Here is a 17,360-nt window from a genome sequence, read left to right as displayed (position 1 = left end):
CTGGGATAGGAATGGTGTATAATGCATCAGCTGACCAGCCATTTTGTAACAGGTCCAATAAAACATAAGAACCCAGATCAAATGCTTATATAAAGGTGTCATTGTGTTAGAGTGAGTAATATCGAAAGCTTAGTCCTAGTCAAGCAAACCTAAGTAAAGCCTAAGTAAAGACTGAGCCTAATTGAACCTGAGAGAAACTAAAGTTAAATTAGTTGGCTGGTCCATGCAGGTTCTTATCAGATAAGTCCAGCCTGAGAGCAGACTCTGCAGACCCTACAGGATCGTGGTTGGGATTGAGTCTGCTAGCTGATCCGGTCCGTTGGGCTAGGGAGCGGAGTTTTGACTGCTGGGCATTCTTTAGCTCTCCTGGAGATCAGTGTGGTGATTGTGGACCGACTAATAGAAGGGCAGGTCACTAGTTTTTTGGATCCGCGCGGTTTCCCGTGCGCCTTAGACAATGCACCGAACGGTGGTGCGCTGTTAGGCTCGCCCTTTTCAAAGGGCTAGGAAGAGCTGGCAGACTTGGGGGTGGAGTCAAAGGCCCCGACGAAGGCTTCGATGAGTGGGTCAGCAGGGCAGGAAGGAAGATGGCAGTTCCCCTCTTCCTAGCTCTGCCGGCTGAAGAAACCAAAGTTATCCTAGTATGACAGTATATGAGGTGTCCAGGCTAACTAGAGGTATGCAATTGATTTTCTGAAGACATGCAAGAAACTAGAGGCATGCAATTGATTTTCTGAAGACATGCAAGATATTAGGGTGTTATCAAGGCATGCTGGTACTTGAGGTAGTCTTGCAAATACTTAGCTGCTAGGCAGTCAGAGCTGCTGGTGGGATCTTCGGTGCAGTGATGGAGCGTTTGAAGTCTGTCGTCAGCAGAAGGCTCTCCCGTGGGGCAGGGTCTGGTAGTTGGATAGGAGGTGGCGTGGAGTTGGGAGGCTACTTTGCGCTCCGTGTAGTCGCTTCGCAAAGGCGCGCGCTAAGGCTGCGCACCATTCAGCTGTTGAATTTAAGTGCTCCCGGCAGGTACTGGGGGGTGGAGCACGCTCACATGCCCGGCCCAGCAGGAAGCAGGCAACCGGGAGCTGTGGTGGAAGATGGTCTCGGCGTGGTGGTCAGTCTCGGCGGGCCCAAGGCAGGGCAGCGACGATTGAAAGATGGCTCTTGCTGCTGTTGAATTTAAGTGCTCCCGGCAGGTACTGGGGGGCGGAGCATGCTCACACGCCCGGCCCAGCAGGAAGCAGGCAGCCGGGAGCTGTGATGGAAGTCAGTCTCGGCGCGGTGGTCAGTCTCGGCAGGCGCGAGGCAGGGCAGCGATGATTATATACTTTAGTAGCCTAGAATACCACCTAGTTACAGATTACATACTCACTTTCTATTGGGTTGACACATCTATGATATCTATGATTGTATAGTCTGCATATATATCTCGGAGCCATATTGAAACATGATGTCACCTAGTGTCAAATCTGACTCCTCTCTAATTTCCTGACAATGCATTCTTAATACTAAGTTCAATAATTTCTGAGAGTAGGCCCTCTTCCTTCCTGAGCTTGAATGTTGTTCAGTCAGCAGTTCTAATAATTTTTGGTAGGACACCTTGTCCTGTACTGTTGCTTGAGTTTGTCTTCTTGTTTGGGTTTGTCTTCTTGAAAAGTCTCAAAATATCCAAGGCTGCTACCGTCAGCAGATAACCAATATTGTAATAGTCAGCAGATGCTTGCCAGCTTTCTGGGGCAAAGATGAACTTCTCATAAAAAGACTTGTTTATGCTGACAGGGAGAGATATGATTTTTGCATTGTTCATAAAGCTTAGGCAAGTTCAATTCAACAACACAGTAAATGTTCTTCTTTAGGGTCTTAAGGGTGTCTTCACCTTCATTTTCATGGAGGTCTTAGTCCTGATTCTTCCTCATTATGTTTCTACCCTGCTCATAGATACACTGGAATAATGATAATTGTACAAATATTTCCAATCAAATATTGTTTATTAAAAATTAACAATAATCTTGTTTCAAAAGGCATTTGTACAATGGAGGCACATTACAGTCAGATAGTGTAAATGCAGCTTCTCTGACTGATGGCCTCAAAATTCTATTCTGCTATGTTTACTTATATATACCTAATATATGACGACACTCTGCCCGCATATCATTGGTCAAAAATATTTGATACCATATAAGGCTTTTGCATGCTTATTGGGGGAATGCCTTCCCCCTCACACAAGGATTTTTAAAAGTTACATTCTAATACTAGCTTACATCATTTATAAAAATACAGAAGAAATAAATAAAAAGTATTGCAATATACTTACAAAGAAAAATATCCTGGCTTACAGCTTTAAATCATTCCCTTAAAAATCAAATTGCTTCTCTCATGCTACTGAGTCATTTAACAGCGTGCACTGAAAATCCTTTGTCTTAATGAAAAAGGGGAGTGGCTAGCCCACTCCAAAGAAAATCTACTTTTTCCTATATAAATCCTCCAATACAATTTTGAGGTAAATATATTCTAATCTAAGACCTTTAAATGAAAGTTCCTACATATGTAAGTACTAATTTGTATTTTAATAGTTTATTAAAATTTAATTAATCATATATGCATCTGCAAAAAGGAGAGGGAGCCTCCCCTGGAATGTAATCTCTGTAGTAAGAAGAAAAGTCCATCTCCAGAGCAACCAGATCAAAAGCCAAACCTTATCTGCCACAGGTCTCTGGAGTAATACCTCGAGATCAGACTGGGCCCACATTGAAACAATGGAACTCCATAAAACTAAGTTACCGCCCCTTCAACAGAGCTTATCAATTAATTCTAATTCCCTGAGAGAATGCCTGCTCTTCTGTTTCCAGTGACCACAGTATAAAGCATATGCTTTTTTCAGATCAATATTTTATCCCTTCTTCTTTGTCTACCTGGTTTTGTATTCTGGTTTATCCAATTTTGGTTATATATAGCATCTCATAAAACTTGCTCACCTGCTCTTGGATTAAGTCCTTATCTCCTCAATCAATCCCTAACTAGTAAAATCCTGAACCATGGTAAGATTTAGGTAAAGGATCACTTACAGGTCATGGACCTGGGGGGGCCGCCGCGGGAGCGGACTGCTGGGCACGATGGACCCCTGGTCTGACCCGGCAGAGGCAATTCTTATGTTCTTAAGAAAGTTTAGTGGCTATTTTTTTTATTTCATGTTTACCCCTTCTACCACATATCTGTCCATTTATAATAGGCTGCCCCCCCCAAGCTCATTTGAGCTGAAAGGCCACATCAATAGATAGGGGAGGTCTTGGTCTATTGTCTTTATGTTAATTTATAAATTCTTGTAATATGAGACATATACATTAGAGAATGACATGGGACTGTTTACCGCGGTAAACCGCGGGTCACCACAATAAATCTGCAGGAATGGAGACATTTGCAACTGGTTTACTGCAGGAATGGGGACAAGACCTTTCACCACCCTGTGGGAGTGGTGAAAAGTCTTACTCCTGTGGTAAAAAAAATTGCGCCCGTGTCAGACTCGGCATCTTTTCCCCAGCTCATCATGCACCTATTTTACCTTCAGGAGCCAGCCATGCCACGATGAAGACAGAAGGAACCTAAAACCAAAGCCTGAGACCACTGTGATTTGAAGAATAAAATCCAGACAACAAAAAGAAAAAAAAAATTATTTTATATTTTGTGATTAGAATATTTTAAATTTGAAATATGTATCCTGCTGAACTGGTATTAGATATAACTGGGGACCGCAAAGTCCAGGCTGTGCTTCTTTAGCTTCCATCTGGCTTAGGTCTCTCTCTCTGACCAGGGGGCAGTTGCCCTAGTTGCACTTCCCTAACATTATTCTTGCCATGTGTGACTAAAGTATTCTGTTATTTTGAATTTTCTATGTTGCATTCTGTAGTAATTTGGTTTGTTCAGTTTTCACAATAGTGAAGGGGATATTTGTGAAAGGAAGGGGAGATGGGTTTTGTTGAACCTTGCTCTGTTTTATTTGTGTTTATAAAATGACAATTGTAAGAAGAGAAGCTTCCGCCCACACACACGTGACTGCAGGGCGGCACAGGCAGGTTTCGCCGGCATCAGTTTCTTTTCTAAAGTGCCGTGAAGGTAAGGGGGAGGGAGGAAGGGAGATAGATTTGGCTGGAGGTAGGTAGGAAGGGAGGGAAGGGGCTGTGTGCATGATCGGTAACCGCGTGCCTTCCCTCCCTTAAGTTTCTTTACACCGCAAAGGTAAGGGGGAGGGAAGGAGATTCTCTGGCCACTGAAGGGTGGTGAGGTGGCGAGAGGGAAGGGTGGATGCTGTGGGGATGGAACGGTGAAGGGGACGACAGGTTTGGGAATGCGGTGGTAAAGGGGACGGTGGGGACAGGGCGGTGAAGGGGACGGTGGTCCAGTGACGGGGCAGTGACAGGGACAGATTTATTCCCCGTGTCATTTTCTAATATACATGACTGGTTTCTTTCAACGTCTTATTTTTCTTGGACTTCAGTGGAACTTCATTTGTGGAAACCTTATCACTTCAGTTATTTACTTCATTCCTCTAGGTTGGAGTCTGCTGTTCTGAGGACACCTTATTTTTTACTTGCACCTTTATGATCCAGTTGGCGTCAGATTTGTTGTAAATTAGATTTTAATTATCAAATTACCCCGTTGGATCTTTTCAACCTGGTATGAAATCTGCTGGTTTTTGGGCAGATAAGAGTGGAAATATACTTATATCAAATCCTTGGAGATGAAGGTATTTTTCCAACCTTCACTCAATTGCATACTGAGTATGGATGGCCTCATTTAGATATTTATTCATACCTTCAATTAAAACATTATGGGGCTCATAATCAAAAGAGAAAAACGTCCAAAAACCGGCCTAAGTTGGCACTTGGACGAACATTTCTAACAAATGTCCAAGCTCCGATAATAAAACCGGGTTTTGGACATATTTCTAAACGACCTAGGCCTTCATAGTGCCGCTCAACGTCCAAAGCTAAATGGGGCGTTTTGGGAGGCATGTTGAGGGCGGGAGTTGGGTGGGACGTGGGCCGGCTTAGACTTTGTCGTACAGCATGTATAACCGAAAGTTTAACAACAGAGCCTAGATGGAACATGGATGTTGTGACTTAGACCATGTAAAACATGGTCTAAGTCACAAAAACCCACCTAAAGTCACCAGATAAGCACTGCAAACACATAACACAGGCCCCCCACACACTACCCTAGTGATTACCAAACCCCCACCCCCATAAAAATTATATTCACAACTTTAAATTTCAGCCTCCAGACCATCATCACCTGGCCGCCTGGCATAGGAAAGCCTAGTCGTCCAGCCCAGAGGCAGCTTAAGTCATCTTGGAGGTGGGTTAGGGACCCTTAGAGAGAAGGACGCATGCCCATAAGCCCCTGTAATCACTGCATTGATACTGAAACATGTGCACTGCCCTATATACCCCCAAAACCCTTTTTTACTGGCATATAAGTGGCTCCTGCAGCCATAAGGGCTATTTGGTTGATAGATAAGTGGGTCTAGGGGATTCTGGAGGTGGTTTGGGGGACTCACCGTCACCTATAAGGGAGCTGTAGTGAGGAGAAGCCATGGCACCCTTTTTGTGAAGTTCACAGCAGTGCCCTGTAAGGTACCCCACTATTTAGGTGGCATGTCTGTGTGTGCAGTCCATCACTTTGCAGACCCCTCCCACGTACAACAGGGCTTGTTATAGGCGTTTTGGACTTGGACGGAAGGTTGAATGGAAATGTGGTATAAAGATAGACGATTTAGTGGCTTGGACGATCAGATCAGCAGGACGTATAATTAGACGATTTTCAAAAGTAAAAAAAAGTTGGACGTATCTTTCGAAAATGTGTCTTAGGCTCATTTTAACTTTGGATGACTTGTGAAATGGATGTAAACGGACTTAGACGTCCCTTTCGATTATGCCCCTCCACATATCCGCTCTACCCCAAAACTTTTTATGTTTAAAAATATTTGGAACTATATTAGAGGTAATTTGATTGGAAGCTCAGTTAATAGTTCCTTTAAAATACTTTAGATACTCTCTGTTGGAATTTCTCTGTTGGAATTTTCTGCCATTATGGATTATGATAAAGTGACTAGAGTTTGGAAGATAGAATTATAATTAAATTTACAAGGTACTCATATAAAACGTTTTTTTGTTCTTACTTTATGGCCGTATACCAGATATTTCTTATTTTGAGATAGGATACAAATTTGTCGTTTGTATATGGTACCTTGGTGAGCCTATCGAGCAGCAATTGTCTCTGAAAGTTCTTGTCGGACATGTGGCCACAATAAAGCGACCTTGGAAATGTTCCTTGATTTGTAAATTTTGGTCAATAATTTTTTCTCAAGTTAGTCATATGTAGCATGTTAAATGGCATTGTAATAGCTATAGTTTATTTTAGATTTTTGATATTCAACTCCTATACCTAAGGGCTCTAAAAATTTTTTTAAATGGGTGAATCTTTCAGGCTTGAAAGCTATTCTCTATTAATGGATAGATTCTTCAGGACCAACTTATGGTCACTAGAGGGCTAGAATGTTATCTTGTACTTATGGAGGCTATGTCTATTTCTGATTGGGATATGAAACAGGGCAGAATGTTACTGATAATTTGGCAACCATTTTTAAATACATTGATTCCTACTGCTCACAGTTTTATTAGGAAGACCTTAAGTAGTAATTTTTTTATTTTTTTGCAATCCTGAGAAGGGAAAAAATAGAACAAATTAGTCATATAACTAGTTAATACGACGTCAGAGAAAGGGCGGGACCGCCGGAAGAGGAAGCAGCGCAGCAGGGCTCAGAGAAGGGGCAGGACTGCCGGCAGAGGAAGCAGCTGGGTTCACTGGCATCCGGAAACAAGGTAGACAGCTTCTCCATGGGGGAGGGGGAGAGGCTGTGGGGGTGCGAGCGGTCCTTCGGGTGGGAGTGCGAGCGGTCCTTCGGGGTGGGAGTGCGAGCGGTCCTTCCGGATGATGAATCGGGCATCGGGGGGGGAACTATGTAAAAAAAAGTTGTAAAACACGCTCACGCGTATAACGCGCAAGGGTATGCACGGTTTGTAAAATCGTGTATAACGCGCGCGTTATATGCGTGAAAATAAGGTAATCAAATTACATAATAAACTTGATAAACTTGATAATATTAAGTGTGTCATTGATGTATAAAATGTGGTATTTGTTACACTTACTGTAAGTTTTGAAAATAATAAAGAATTGGAAAAAACCCAACTATTTTCACTGTTTTAAAAGTGTTTTCATTAATTTATTAGTTTTATAAAACATTTCATGTTTAAATACCACACACACACACACAATCACACAATTCATGCTCTGGGATCTCGACCATTCATTCACATTTTACATATTTTCATATTTCTCATATTCAATACAGTACATATAAACTGTCTTTACTTAGGGATGTGAAATCCTATCTCTTCCTTACCACTACCAGAAGCTAGAGGCTCTTGTTATTCCCCTGGGCATAGTAGGTTATACAAAGAGCACCAAGAGACCAGACTTTAGGCAGGAAACGGATGTTCTGGTTAAACAAAAAAAAAAAAGAGAAAGAAATTGATATCTGAGTTCTTGAATAGAAAAACCAAAAAACGGTCTTTGTGACATTTGGAGCACCGAGATAAAGCAGTATATTTCTGCATCTCAATGGCCACGAATTTAGACTTGGAGGTTGAAATGTACAGCGTCAGCATCTATGAGATAAACATGTTTTTTTCTGTTACATAGATCTTTTTGGACCCCTGTTAGGTTGCACAAGTTAGATAGTTCCAAGTCTAATAGATGCTGGCATTGTCATTTAGACATTGGGACACTGGATCATCTGTTGTTCTATTATCCTTTGATACTTAACTTTTGGAGGTCAATATGGGGTAGAATTAATGACATTTTAGAATCATCAATTCCTCTAACATATGAGGCTGTCATTTGTGGTACAATATTATATGTTAAGCCCTCTATAGATCAATATAGAGGCCGTCATTTCCTTATAATGACTGGGCTAGCCATCCAGATGATCACCCGAAACTGGAAGAACTGTGATTGTTTAAATTTTTTGTTCTGATGGGCAAGTTTTTGCTCTAGTTATAGATGTGAAAGGATGAATGCTGAGAATTTGGGACATGGTAATATATCTAAATTAATTTGGGGCCCATTGACATTGTATGTTACCTCATTATAATTGATTAGTGAATGTGAGTTAGTTTTTGTTATTTTGGTACATATCCAGGGAAGGGTGGGAGGGGGTGGGTTATTTCTGTTATAAATTGATTTTTAAATGTTTACACTTGGGGTGGGTGGGAAGATATCAATATTTTGAATGGGGTGAGGTTTTTGCAGTAATAAGACCTTTTTAGACAGGAGTATCACGCTGGGAAGATGAACTCCTGGCTAAGTCCGATGACTTCAATCTAATTCTTACTTCACATTTAGGAAATCATTAAAGACCTATTTATTTGAAAAATTAGAATATTAATTTTAATATATTTAAATGAGGTCTTTTGTTTCTATTCTTATTGTCATAGTATGTTTTAATAATTTTTAACATTGTACTTGAATGTTTTTAACAATTATATTATTTTTATTATATAATTTTAGATTATACGTAGATAGTGTGTTCTATGAAACTGTACCATGTGCTGAAATGTCATTCACCTGTAGCAGGTGTTCTCCGAGGACAGCAGGCATATATTCTCACAAGTGGGTGATGTTATCCACAGAACCCAGCACGGGTAGTCAAAGTGTACTGTCACTTTAAGACCACCCATAACGCACACATGCTGGTGCCTTCCTGGCTGACATCAGCTTGTAGGACCATAAGTTCACTAACAAAGTTAAGAAGCCAACTAGGGGAGGTGGAAGGGTTGTGAGAATATATGCCTGCTATCCTCGGAGAACACCTGCTACAGGTAAGTAACAATGCTTTCTCTGAAGACATGCAGGCTTTATATTCTCACCTGTGGGACTCCAGTCAGAACCTGGGGAGGTGGGTGTCTGCATGGGGGGAATTGTCAGGGAGAGGGTTGGGCAACGGCAGGAGAGAGTGGGCATCTCTCCCACTGTGGGAGGGTGTGTGTGTGTGGAGTCTGGGGCATGGGGGGAGGGTTGGATAATGACAGGAGGGAGAGGGCATCTCTCCCGCTGTGGGGGAGGGTGTAGAGTCAGGGGCAAAGGGAGGTTGGGTGATGGTGGGAGAGAGAGGACATCTCTCCATCTTTCCTGCTACCAGGGTTGTTGGGAGGTTGTGCAATGCGGCAGGAGAGAGGGCATCTCTCCTGCCAATCTTTGTTAATGCGGGTGTATTCTGCGCATGTGCTGATCGCTACCACCACCAACTCATCTAAATTAAGTTTAAGAATCCTTCAGTGAGTTAAAGCATTCTGTACATGTCATTTCCTGAGAAGAGATTCATTCCAGAGAACAATGAAGCAAAGGTGATGCGCCCATGAAACCGTTCTTGAATAGTAACAACATTTCTTTTTCCTCTTTCCAGTGAATGCGATGACTATGGGTTTATGACAATCCCTGAATATGAAGTTGAGCATTTGAAACTTCTGGCCAAAATCCAGGCACTGGAGATAAGATCTAACAACCTATTGAGTCATGAGGCAGTGGAGAAGCCGCTGCTAGCCCGGTGGAACAGCCTGGCTGAGTTAATACCTTCAGTGGAGCTCAAGAACCTGATCCGTTGTGGCATCCCAGGGGAGCACCGCCAACGGGTTTGGAAGTGGGTGACTGGCTGCCGAGTGCAGCATCTTCGCTCTATCAGCTATTATAAGAGCTTGCTGCAGAAGTGTGAAAGCACTGAGCATCCAGCTTCCCGACAGATTGAGCTGGACCTGCATCGCACTCTAGCTAGCAACAAATACTTCTCCTCTCCTACCTCAGAGCTTGTGCAAAAGCTTCGACGTGTGCTGCTTGCTTTTTCTTGGCAAAACCCTACCATTGGCTACTGCCAGGGACTGAACAGGTACTATAGCCTTTATTCTTCATTGTAAGATGAGGAAATATGTGATGTTTTATACTACAGAAACATTTTCCTGCCAAAATTCAAAACTTTTAAGTGAGCAAAAGAGTCTTTGGCCTGCTTATATTGCCTTTTTCCGCCTATCCCCTAATATTCAGCAGCACTAAAGTGGGCAGTACTGCTGAATATCGCCTCTGATTACGGAAAAAAAAAATGGGGCAGCATTAGGAAGGAGCCTGGGGTTATGCAGGTGAATATTGGCTGGCACCTGCATAATTATTTTTGCATTGTACAGTACTGTGAGCTGCCGCAAGAGGTCATGGTAGCCAGTGTTTCTGGGAAGCAACAAAGAACAGGAATGAGTGGCATTTACTCATAAGAACATAAGAATTGCCATTGCTGGGTCGGACCAGTGGTCCATCGTGCCCAGCAGTCTGCTCCTGCCCTGAGACTAGCCCTACCTGCGTATGTTCCGGTTCAGCAGGAACTTGTCTAACTTTGTCTTGAATCCCTGGAGGGTGTTTTCCCCTTTAACAGCCTTCGGAGGAGCGTTCCAGTTTTCCACCACTCTCTGGGTGAAGAAGAATTTCCTTACGTTTGTATGGAATCTGTTCCCTTTTAACTTTAGAACAGTGCCCTCTCATTCTCCCTACCTTGGAGAGGGTGAGCAACCTGTCTTTATCTACTAAGTCTATTCCCTTCAGTATCTTGAATGTTTCGATCATGTCTCTTCTCAGTATCCTATTTTAAAAGGGAAAAGAGGCCCACTTTCTCTAATCTCTCACTGTACGGCACTCCTCGTGACCCTTAACCATTTTAGTCGCTCTTCTCTGGACCCTTTCAAGTAGTACCATGTCCTCCTTCATGTATGGCAACCAGTGCTGTATGCAGTATTCCAGGTAAGGGCATAGCATGGCCCGGTACAGCGGCATGATAACCTTCTCTGATCTGTTCGTGATCCCCTTCTTAATCATTCCTAGCATTCTGTTCACCCTTTTCGCCACCATCGCGCATTGCATGGACAGCTTCATCGACTTGTCGACTAGTATTCCCAAGTCTCTTTCCTGGGGTTCTCTCCAAGTACTGCCGCAGACATCCTGTATTCGTGTATAAGGTTTTTGTTACTGACATTCATCACCTTACACTTATCCATGTTGAACCTCATTTGCCATGTCGTGGCTCATTTCTCGAGTGTGTTTATGTCACATTGCAGGTCTTCACAATCCTCCTGCATCTTCACTACTCTGAATAACTTTGTATCATCTGCAAATTTAATCACCTCACTCGTCGTACCAATTTCCAGATTGTTTATAAATATGTTGAAGAGCACGGGTCCAAGCACTGAACCCTGCGGAACTCCACTGGTGATGCTTTTCCAATCCGAGTATTGTCCATTTACCCCCCACTCTCTGTTTCCTATCCGCCAGCCAGTTTTTAATCCACGTGAGTATTTCACCCTCGATTCCATGGCTCGCAATTTTCCAAAGTAGTCGATCATGTGGAACCTTGTCGAATGCCTTCTGAAAATCCAGATATACAATGTCGACCGGGTCACCCTTGTCTATACACCAGCTTACTCCCTCAAAGAAGTGCAGCAAGTTTGTCAAGCCATGCTTTCTGGACATCATCAGATCGTGCCTGTCAAGGTGCTCAATGATGCGGTCCTTTATCAGCGCCTCTACCATCTTTCCTGGTACCGAGGTCAGACTCACCGGTCTGTAGTTTCCCGGATCACCCCTCGAAACTTTCTTGAAGATCGCGTAACATTTGCGACCTTCCAGTCTTTCAGAATCCTTCCCGATTTGATCGACAGATTGGCTATTAGTTGAAGCAGTTCAGTTCCTTGATTACCCTCGGATAGATGCCATCTGGTCCCAGGGATTTATCATTTTGAAGTCTATCAATCTGCCTGCATACCTCTTCTAGACTAACCGTCAACCCTGTCAGTTTCCCATCTTCATTTCCCGCGTATAGCCTGTTGGCTTCTGGTATGTTGTGTATATCCTTTTTAGTAAACACAGACGCAAAAAATGTGTTCAGTTTGTCGGCGATGGGTTTGTCCTCCTTTAGCACTCCCTTTATTCCATGGTCATCCAACGGCCCCACTGCTTCCTTCGCGGGTCGTTTCCCCTTAATATATTGAAAGTACGGCTTGAAGTTTTTGGACTCCTTGGCTATTTTTTCCTCATAGTCTCTTTTGGCCCCTCTTACCGCCTTATGGCACCTGCTTTGATGCTGTTTGTGCTTTTTCCAGTTTTCATCTGTTTTTGACCTTTTCCATTCCTTAAACGAGGTCTTATTGTCTCTGATCGCTTCCTTCACCGCTACAGTGAGCATTGCCGGTTCCTTGTTCTTTTTCCTCTTGGATCTTTTGTTGATACACGTTATATATAAATTTTGCGCCTCGGTGACTGTCCTTAAAAAGGACCATGCTTGCTCTAGCATTTTTACAGTGCCTATCCTCTTCTTAATCTTCTTCCTCACCATGAGTCTCATCCCTTCGTAATTCCCTTTTCGGAAGTTCAGCGCCATGGCTGTCGTTCTGGATTGATGTTTCGCCCCTGTGTCCAGGTCGAAGCGGATCATATTGTGATCACTGGTTCCCAGTGTCTCCTCTACACCTTGCGCTGGTCCTTGTAGTCCATTTAGAATTTAGTCCAGAATTGCATTTCCTCTTGTATTTTCCTTGACAAGTTGTTCCAGGAAGCAATCGCTTACAGTATCCAGGAACTTGGTCTCCCTACCGCAGCCGGAGGTGCCTAGGTTCCAGTCTATCCACTGATAATTGAAGTCACCCATGATAACTGCGTTGCCTCCCTTGCAGTTGCATTTAATCTCGTCCGTCATTTCTCCAATTTCTTCAGGACTGCCCTTGGGGTCAGTAGTAGATGCCGATCTTCGTTTCCGTTCCATTTGTTCCCGGAATTATGACCCATAGAGACTCTAACTTATTCTTTGTGTTCTCTCCGGTAGACTCAATTCCCTCTTTGACGAATAGAGCAATGCCCCCACCTTTTTGACTCACTCTGTCTCTGTGGCATAGCTTGTAGCCTGGTAGCACAGTGTCCCAGACGTTTTCCTCATTCCACCATGTTTCCGTGATGCCGATGATGTCAAGGTTATCTCTTTGTGCCATAGCTTCTAATTCACTCCTGCCCACAACACCCTCCAAAGACCACCAGGGATATCAGGTGGATCCAGGGGGGGGGGGCTAACTACATGTGGGGGAGTATTCATTATGGCAGTGGGCTGGGAGGAGGGGGAGGGAAGGAGGATGCTTTGTTGGGATCCAGGAGGGGGGAGAGTTATGGGTGTCTAACACAACTGTCTTATGTAGGCCCTGACTGAATATCAGCAGAGTCCCACATAAGCTCGAGTGGTGTATTGCAAAAGGCAAGGAGCCATTTTTGTGTGTAGTCTGAGTTTTGCAAGTAAAACTCTTATACTCCAATATGTCATTAATAAAGACTTTTTAATCTTGTTAGCTAAATGGATAATTTAGAGCAATTAAAGGGCCATTAAAAAGCAGTGAGAGCCTGCAAGATGATACGGTAGAGTCATAAAATAATAATAGGAAATATAATACAATTAGCTAGGTGGACAATGACAGTTCTGCTTTTGTGGCCCAAAGCAAAGTTCTGAGTAGAGTTTGTTCTAGTGATTAAAAGAACTGATTATGAGTTATACACGTTGTTCTTAAAAGCAAAGTTTTGAGTGATGATGTTCTAGTGATTAAAAGTACACTTCTTCCTCCGTATCCGCAGTTTCCGTATCTGCAGATTTGCTTATTTGCAATTTTTTGAAAGCTGACTCCACCCCCCTAAAATTACATCATTATTAAAGTTCTTTTCCTTTCACTGTACCGATAAAAAAGTGTATCACTTACCATTCACTTTAAAAATTGCTGCTACCATGCTTTCTCCCACAAATTCGCTGCTTCCATGTTTCCCAGTGTGCACTGAGAAAAATGCTGCTTCACAGCATCCATAGAGAGAAAGGCTTCTTCCTAGCATGCCTGCCCAGAAATCGCTGCTTGACTGCCCAGAAATCGCTGCTTGTCTGCCTGCCCAGAAAGCGCTGTAGAAAAGTTATTCATGGTTCCAATAATAAAAACGGAAGGCTTTTTCTAAAATCCACGAATAACATTAAAAAAGTTATTCACGGTTTTTATGTATTCACGCCTATGGTCTGCCCATATCCCCTGCGAATACAGAGGGAGAAGTGTACTGGAAGATATTCTAAAAAGCAAGGTTTTGAGTTAATTGAAAACACACATACTATATTTATTCCATGTGTGCAATTAGCTCACTAAATTACCTGGGGACAGGAATAACACTATTCTAAACAGCAAAGTTTTGTTTTAATTGAAAACACAAATATTCCATGTGTGCAATTAACTTACCTAGTTACTTGACAGTAGGACCTGGGGACAAGAATAATACTATATACTTGATAGGTTATATTTATTTCATGTGTTCAATTAACTCAATTATTTGATAGGTTAGGACCTGGGATAGAAATAGTCTTTGGTTCACTCTGGAAGCTGGCCAGTTCATGAATGTCCAACCACAGATGAAATGTCCAAACACAGAACATAAAATGCTAGCCTTATTAATCAGTTAATTATCCAGCTTGGATAATTTATAAATGGGAGCAAGTGACATTCAAACTCGGATCTTTTCTGTGTGGACATCCAAGGGTATTTGCCCCATTGAGGCTCTCTGTATTTGGGTGCAACTTGGATCTCTTCAGTCACTGGCACAGATGATGCGTACTTCAATGGTGATATATATTTAATTTATGTGTAACCTATGTATATGTAAATGAGCAGTTTGTTAGATTAATGCATAGGGAATAAAAGCCTGTTCTTTCTTCTGGTGGAGCTATGGAGCTGTGAAGATGTGGGAGGTTACAGCTCCAGAAGACCCTGCAGTATGAATCATTAAATCTCGTTCTTTTGCCATTTTAGCACCAATATATAGCTAACCCTTCTGATTAGCTGGCTATGGGATAGGGATTTGTATACTGCCTTTTTGTAGTTTCACAACCACACTCAAAGTGGTTTATATACAGGTACTTCAAGCATTTTCCCTCTCTGTCCCAGTGGGTTCAGTCTATCTAATGTACCTGGGGCAGTGGAGGATTAAGTAACTTGCCCAGGGTCACAAGGAGCAGTGCAGGGTTTGAACCCACAACCTCAGGGTGCTGAGGTTGTAGCTCTAACCACTGCCCCACACTCTCCTCCTACCACAGGATTCCTTGAGATCACTGAAAATGGCAACAAAACTGCTGCGAAAGGACCGGGAGAAAGGGAAGCATTAGGAAGCCAAGATGACTGCAGCCCCGGCGTCACCTTCTTCAAATTCACCGAGCTTGGCATGGGTGGCTGAGGTTATGAACGAGGTCCAGGCAGCCCTAGAACACTTCAACTAATCCTGGACAAGTTAGAAACGATGGACCAACGCTTCACAACAGTAACTAAAGAATTACAGAAAGTGCAGCAAAGAGTAAGCTCCGTGGAAGACTCGGTGCACATGCTTACGATGGATTCTCAAACTACCTCATCTCGGAATTTGGAATTAGAGGCCAGATTAGAATACCTAGCAAATCGGTCACGCCGGAATAATCTAAAGCTGGTGGGTCTCCCGGAAACAGTACCAGCGCTGAATTTGCGTACATTTCTGGAGACCTGGCTGGTGGATACCCTTCATCTTACTACACTGCTGGACCTGCTCCGCATGATGTCATCAGTGATGCTGCACAGGGATGCCCCAGCAGGGAAGGCTGCGAAGCAGCCTGTTCAGTGCTGCTGCCGCTGCTGTTTGGAACAGAGGTATGTCGGTCTCGCGGTGGGAGGGTCATCGGGGTTCTGCTGCACAGGGGGAATGAGTTTGTATTATCTGTTTCACAAAGATCTCAAGACTTTTTATTTCAGAAATGTTATGACATCTGAAATTCAGTTTGTTTAAAGATGATCTGCAATTTGTTTATTTGTTAACCATTTAAAACTGGAAGATGTGGCATACAAGAAAAATGCTTAGATTAGATTAGATCTAACGCAACACAATGAAATTGCTTTCATGGTTCTGCTGCACGGGGGAGATGGGAGAGAGGTATAGAAAGATGCTGCACAAGGGGATGGGTGAGAGATGATCATTGAACACACACAAAAAAAAGATACCCCTTGAAAATAAGCCCTAGTGTGTTTTTTGGACCCAAAATTAATATGACAGTGTCTTATTTCCAGGGAAACATGGTACTACTTATCTCTTATATAGCGCTGAAAGGCAGAAGGGATGGAGTTTGGATTTGGCAGCTGAAGAGCAGGACACAAAAAGGAGGGACTTACCAGCTGAGCAGAGCTCACGGGGTGGGGGGGGGAATCATAGGGGGGATAAGTGAAGCGAGATAGTGAGGGGCAGATGAGCGAGTGCATTTGTAGGTAAGTAAGACGAGTTTGAATTGTATTCAGAAATGGATGGGAAGCAAATGAGGTGACTTTAGGAGAGGGGGGTAACATGAGTAAAGCAGCTCTCCCAGAACATGAATCGTGCAGCTGAATTCTGGATGGATTGGAGGGGAGTGAGATGGCTAAGCTGAAGGCCTGAAAGTAGCAGTAGTCTAAGCGTGAGGTGATGAGGGCGTGGATAAGTGTTTTGGTAGTGTGCTCAGAGAGGAAGGGTCAGATTTTGGTAATATTATAGAGGAAGAAGCGGCAGGTTATAGTGATATGTTGTATCTGGATGGTGAAGGAGAGAGAGAAGTCAAAGATGATTCTGAGACTGCGAGCAGACAAACAGGAAGGATGAGAATGTTGTCCACAGAGATGGAGAATGAGGAAAGCTGATGTTGTTATCCACTTGGAAACAAATAACCTAGCTAGCAATACCCCACTTGTGGCACAGAAAGCTTTTTGGGAATTTAGGGTGGGGTTAAAACCTTTTGTAAAGACTGTAGTTATTTCGGAAATACTGCCTACATATGGAAAAGGAGAGCAAAGAGTACTAAATACTGATATTTTCAATAGGTGGCTAGAGCCTGTTGTCATTAAGAAGGCTTTAGGTACATAGGAGGATGGGGAAATACATGGAGAAGCAAGAGACTATATTGTAATGATGGGCTGCATCTTACTATGACAGGTAAAAGGGTCCTTACTGAGAAATTAAGGCAATATGTTTCTAGGCATTTAAATGAGAAAGTGGGGTTGGCATATGTATGTAGGACACTTACGGTGGCCACCCCCAGCAAAGGATATGATGTGATGGTAATAAAGATAGCAATGTACACAACAATATTAGCAATACACTTAGCAAGGCAATAGGAAGTGAAGCTAAACAAAAAAATAGATAATAAATAAAATTGCCATAGA

General features: G+C 42.9%; 1 protein-coding gene across 1 annotated transcript in view; it reads left to right on the top strand.

The window, feature by feature from the left end:
• Positions 1–17,360, top strand: part of TBC1D2 (TBC1 domain family member 2) — a 523,004-nt gene that overhangs the window by 375,790 nt on the left and 129,854 nt on the right. Inside the window, exon 10 of the mRNA XM_033918140.1 lies at positions 9,518–9,994. Within this exon, the coding sequence (XP_033774031.1) occupies positions 9,518–9,994 (477 nt within the window). The remainder of the gene's footprint in view (positions 1–9,517; positions 9,995–17,360) is intronic.

This window comes from Geotrypetes seraphini, chromosome 1 (assembly GCF_902459505.1).
Source record: "Geotrypetes seraphini chromosome 1, aGeoSer1.1, whole genome shotgun sequence".
NCBI classification, from domain to species: domain Eukaryota; kingdom Metazoa; phylum Chordata; class Amphibia; order Gymnophiona; family Dermophiidae; genus Geotrypetes; species Geotrypetes seraphini.
This window is presented reverse-complemented; position numbering and strand designations above follow the sequence as displayed.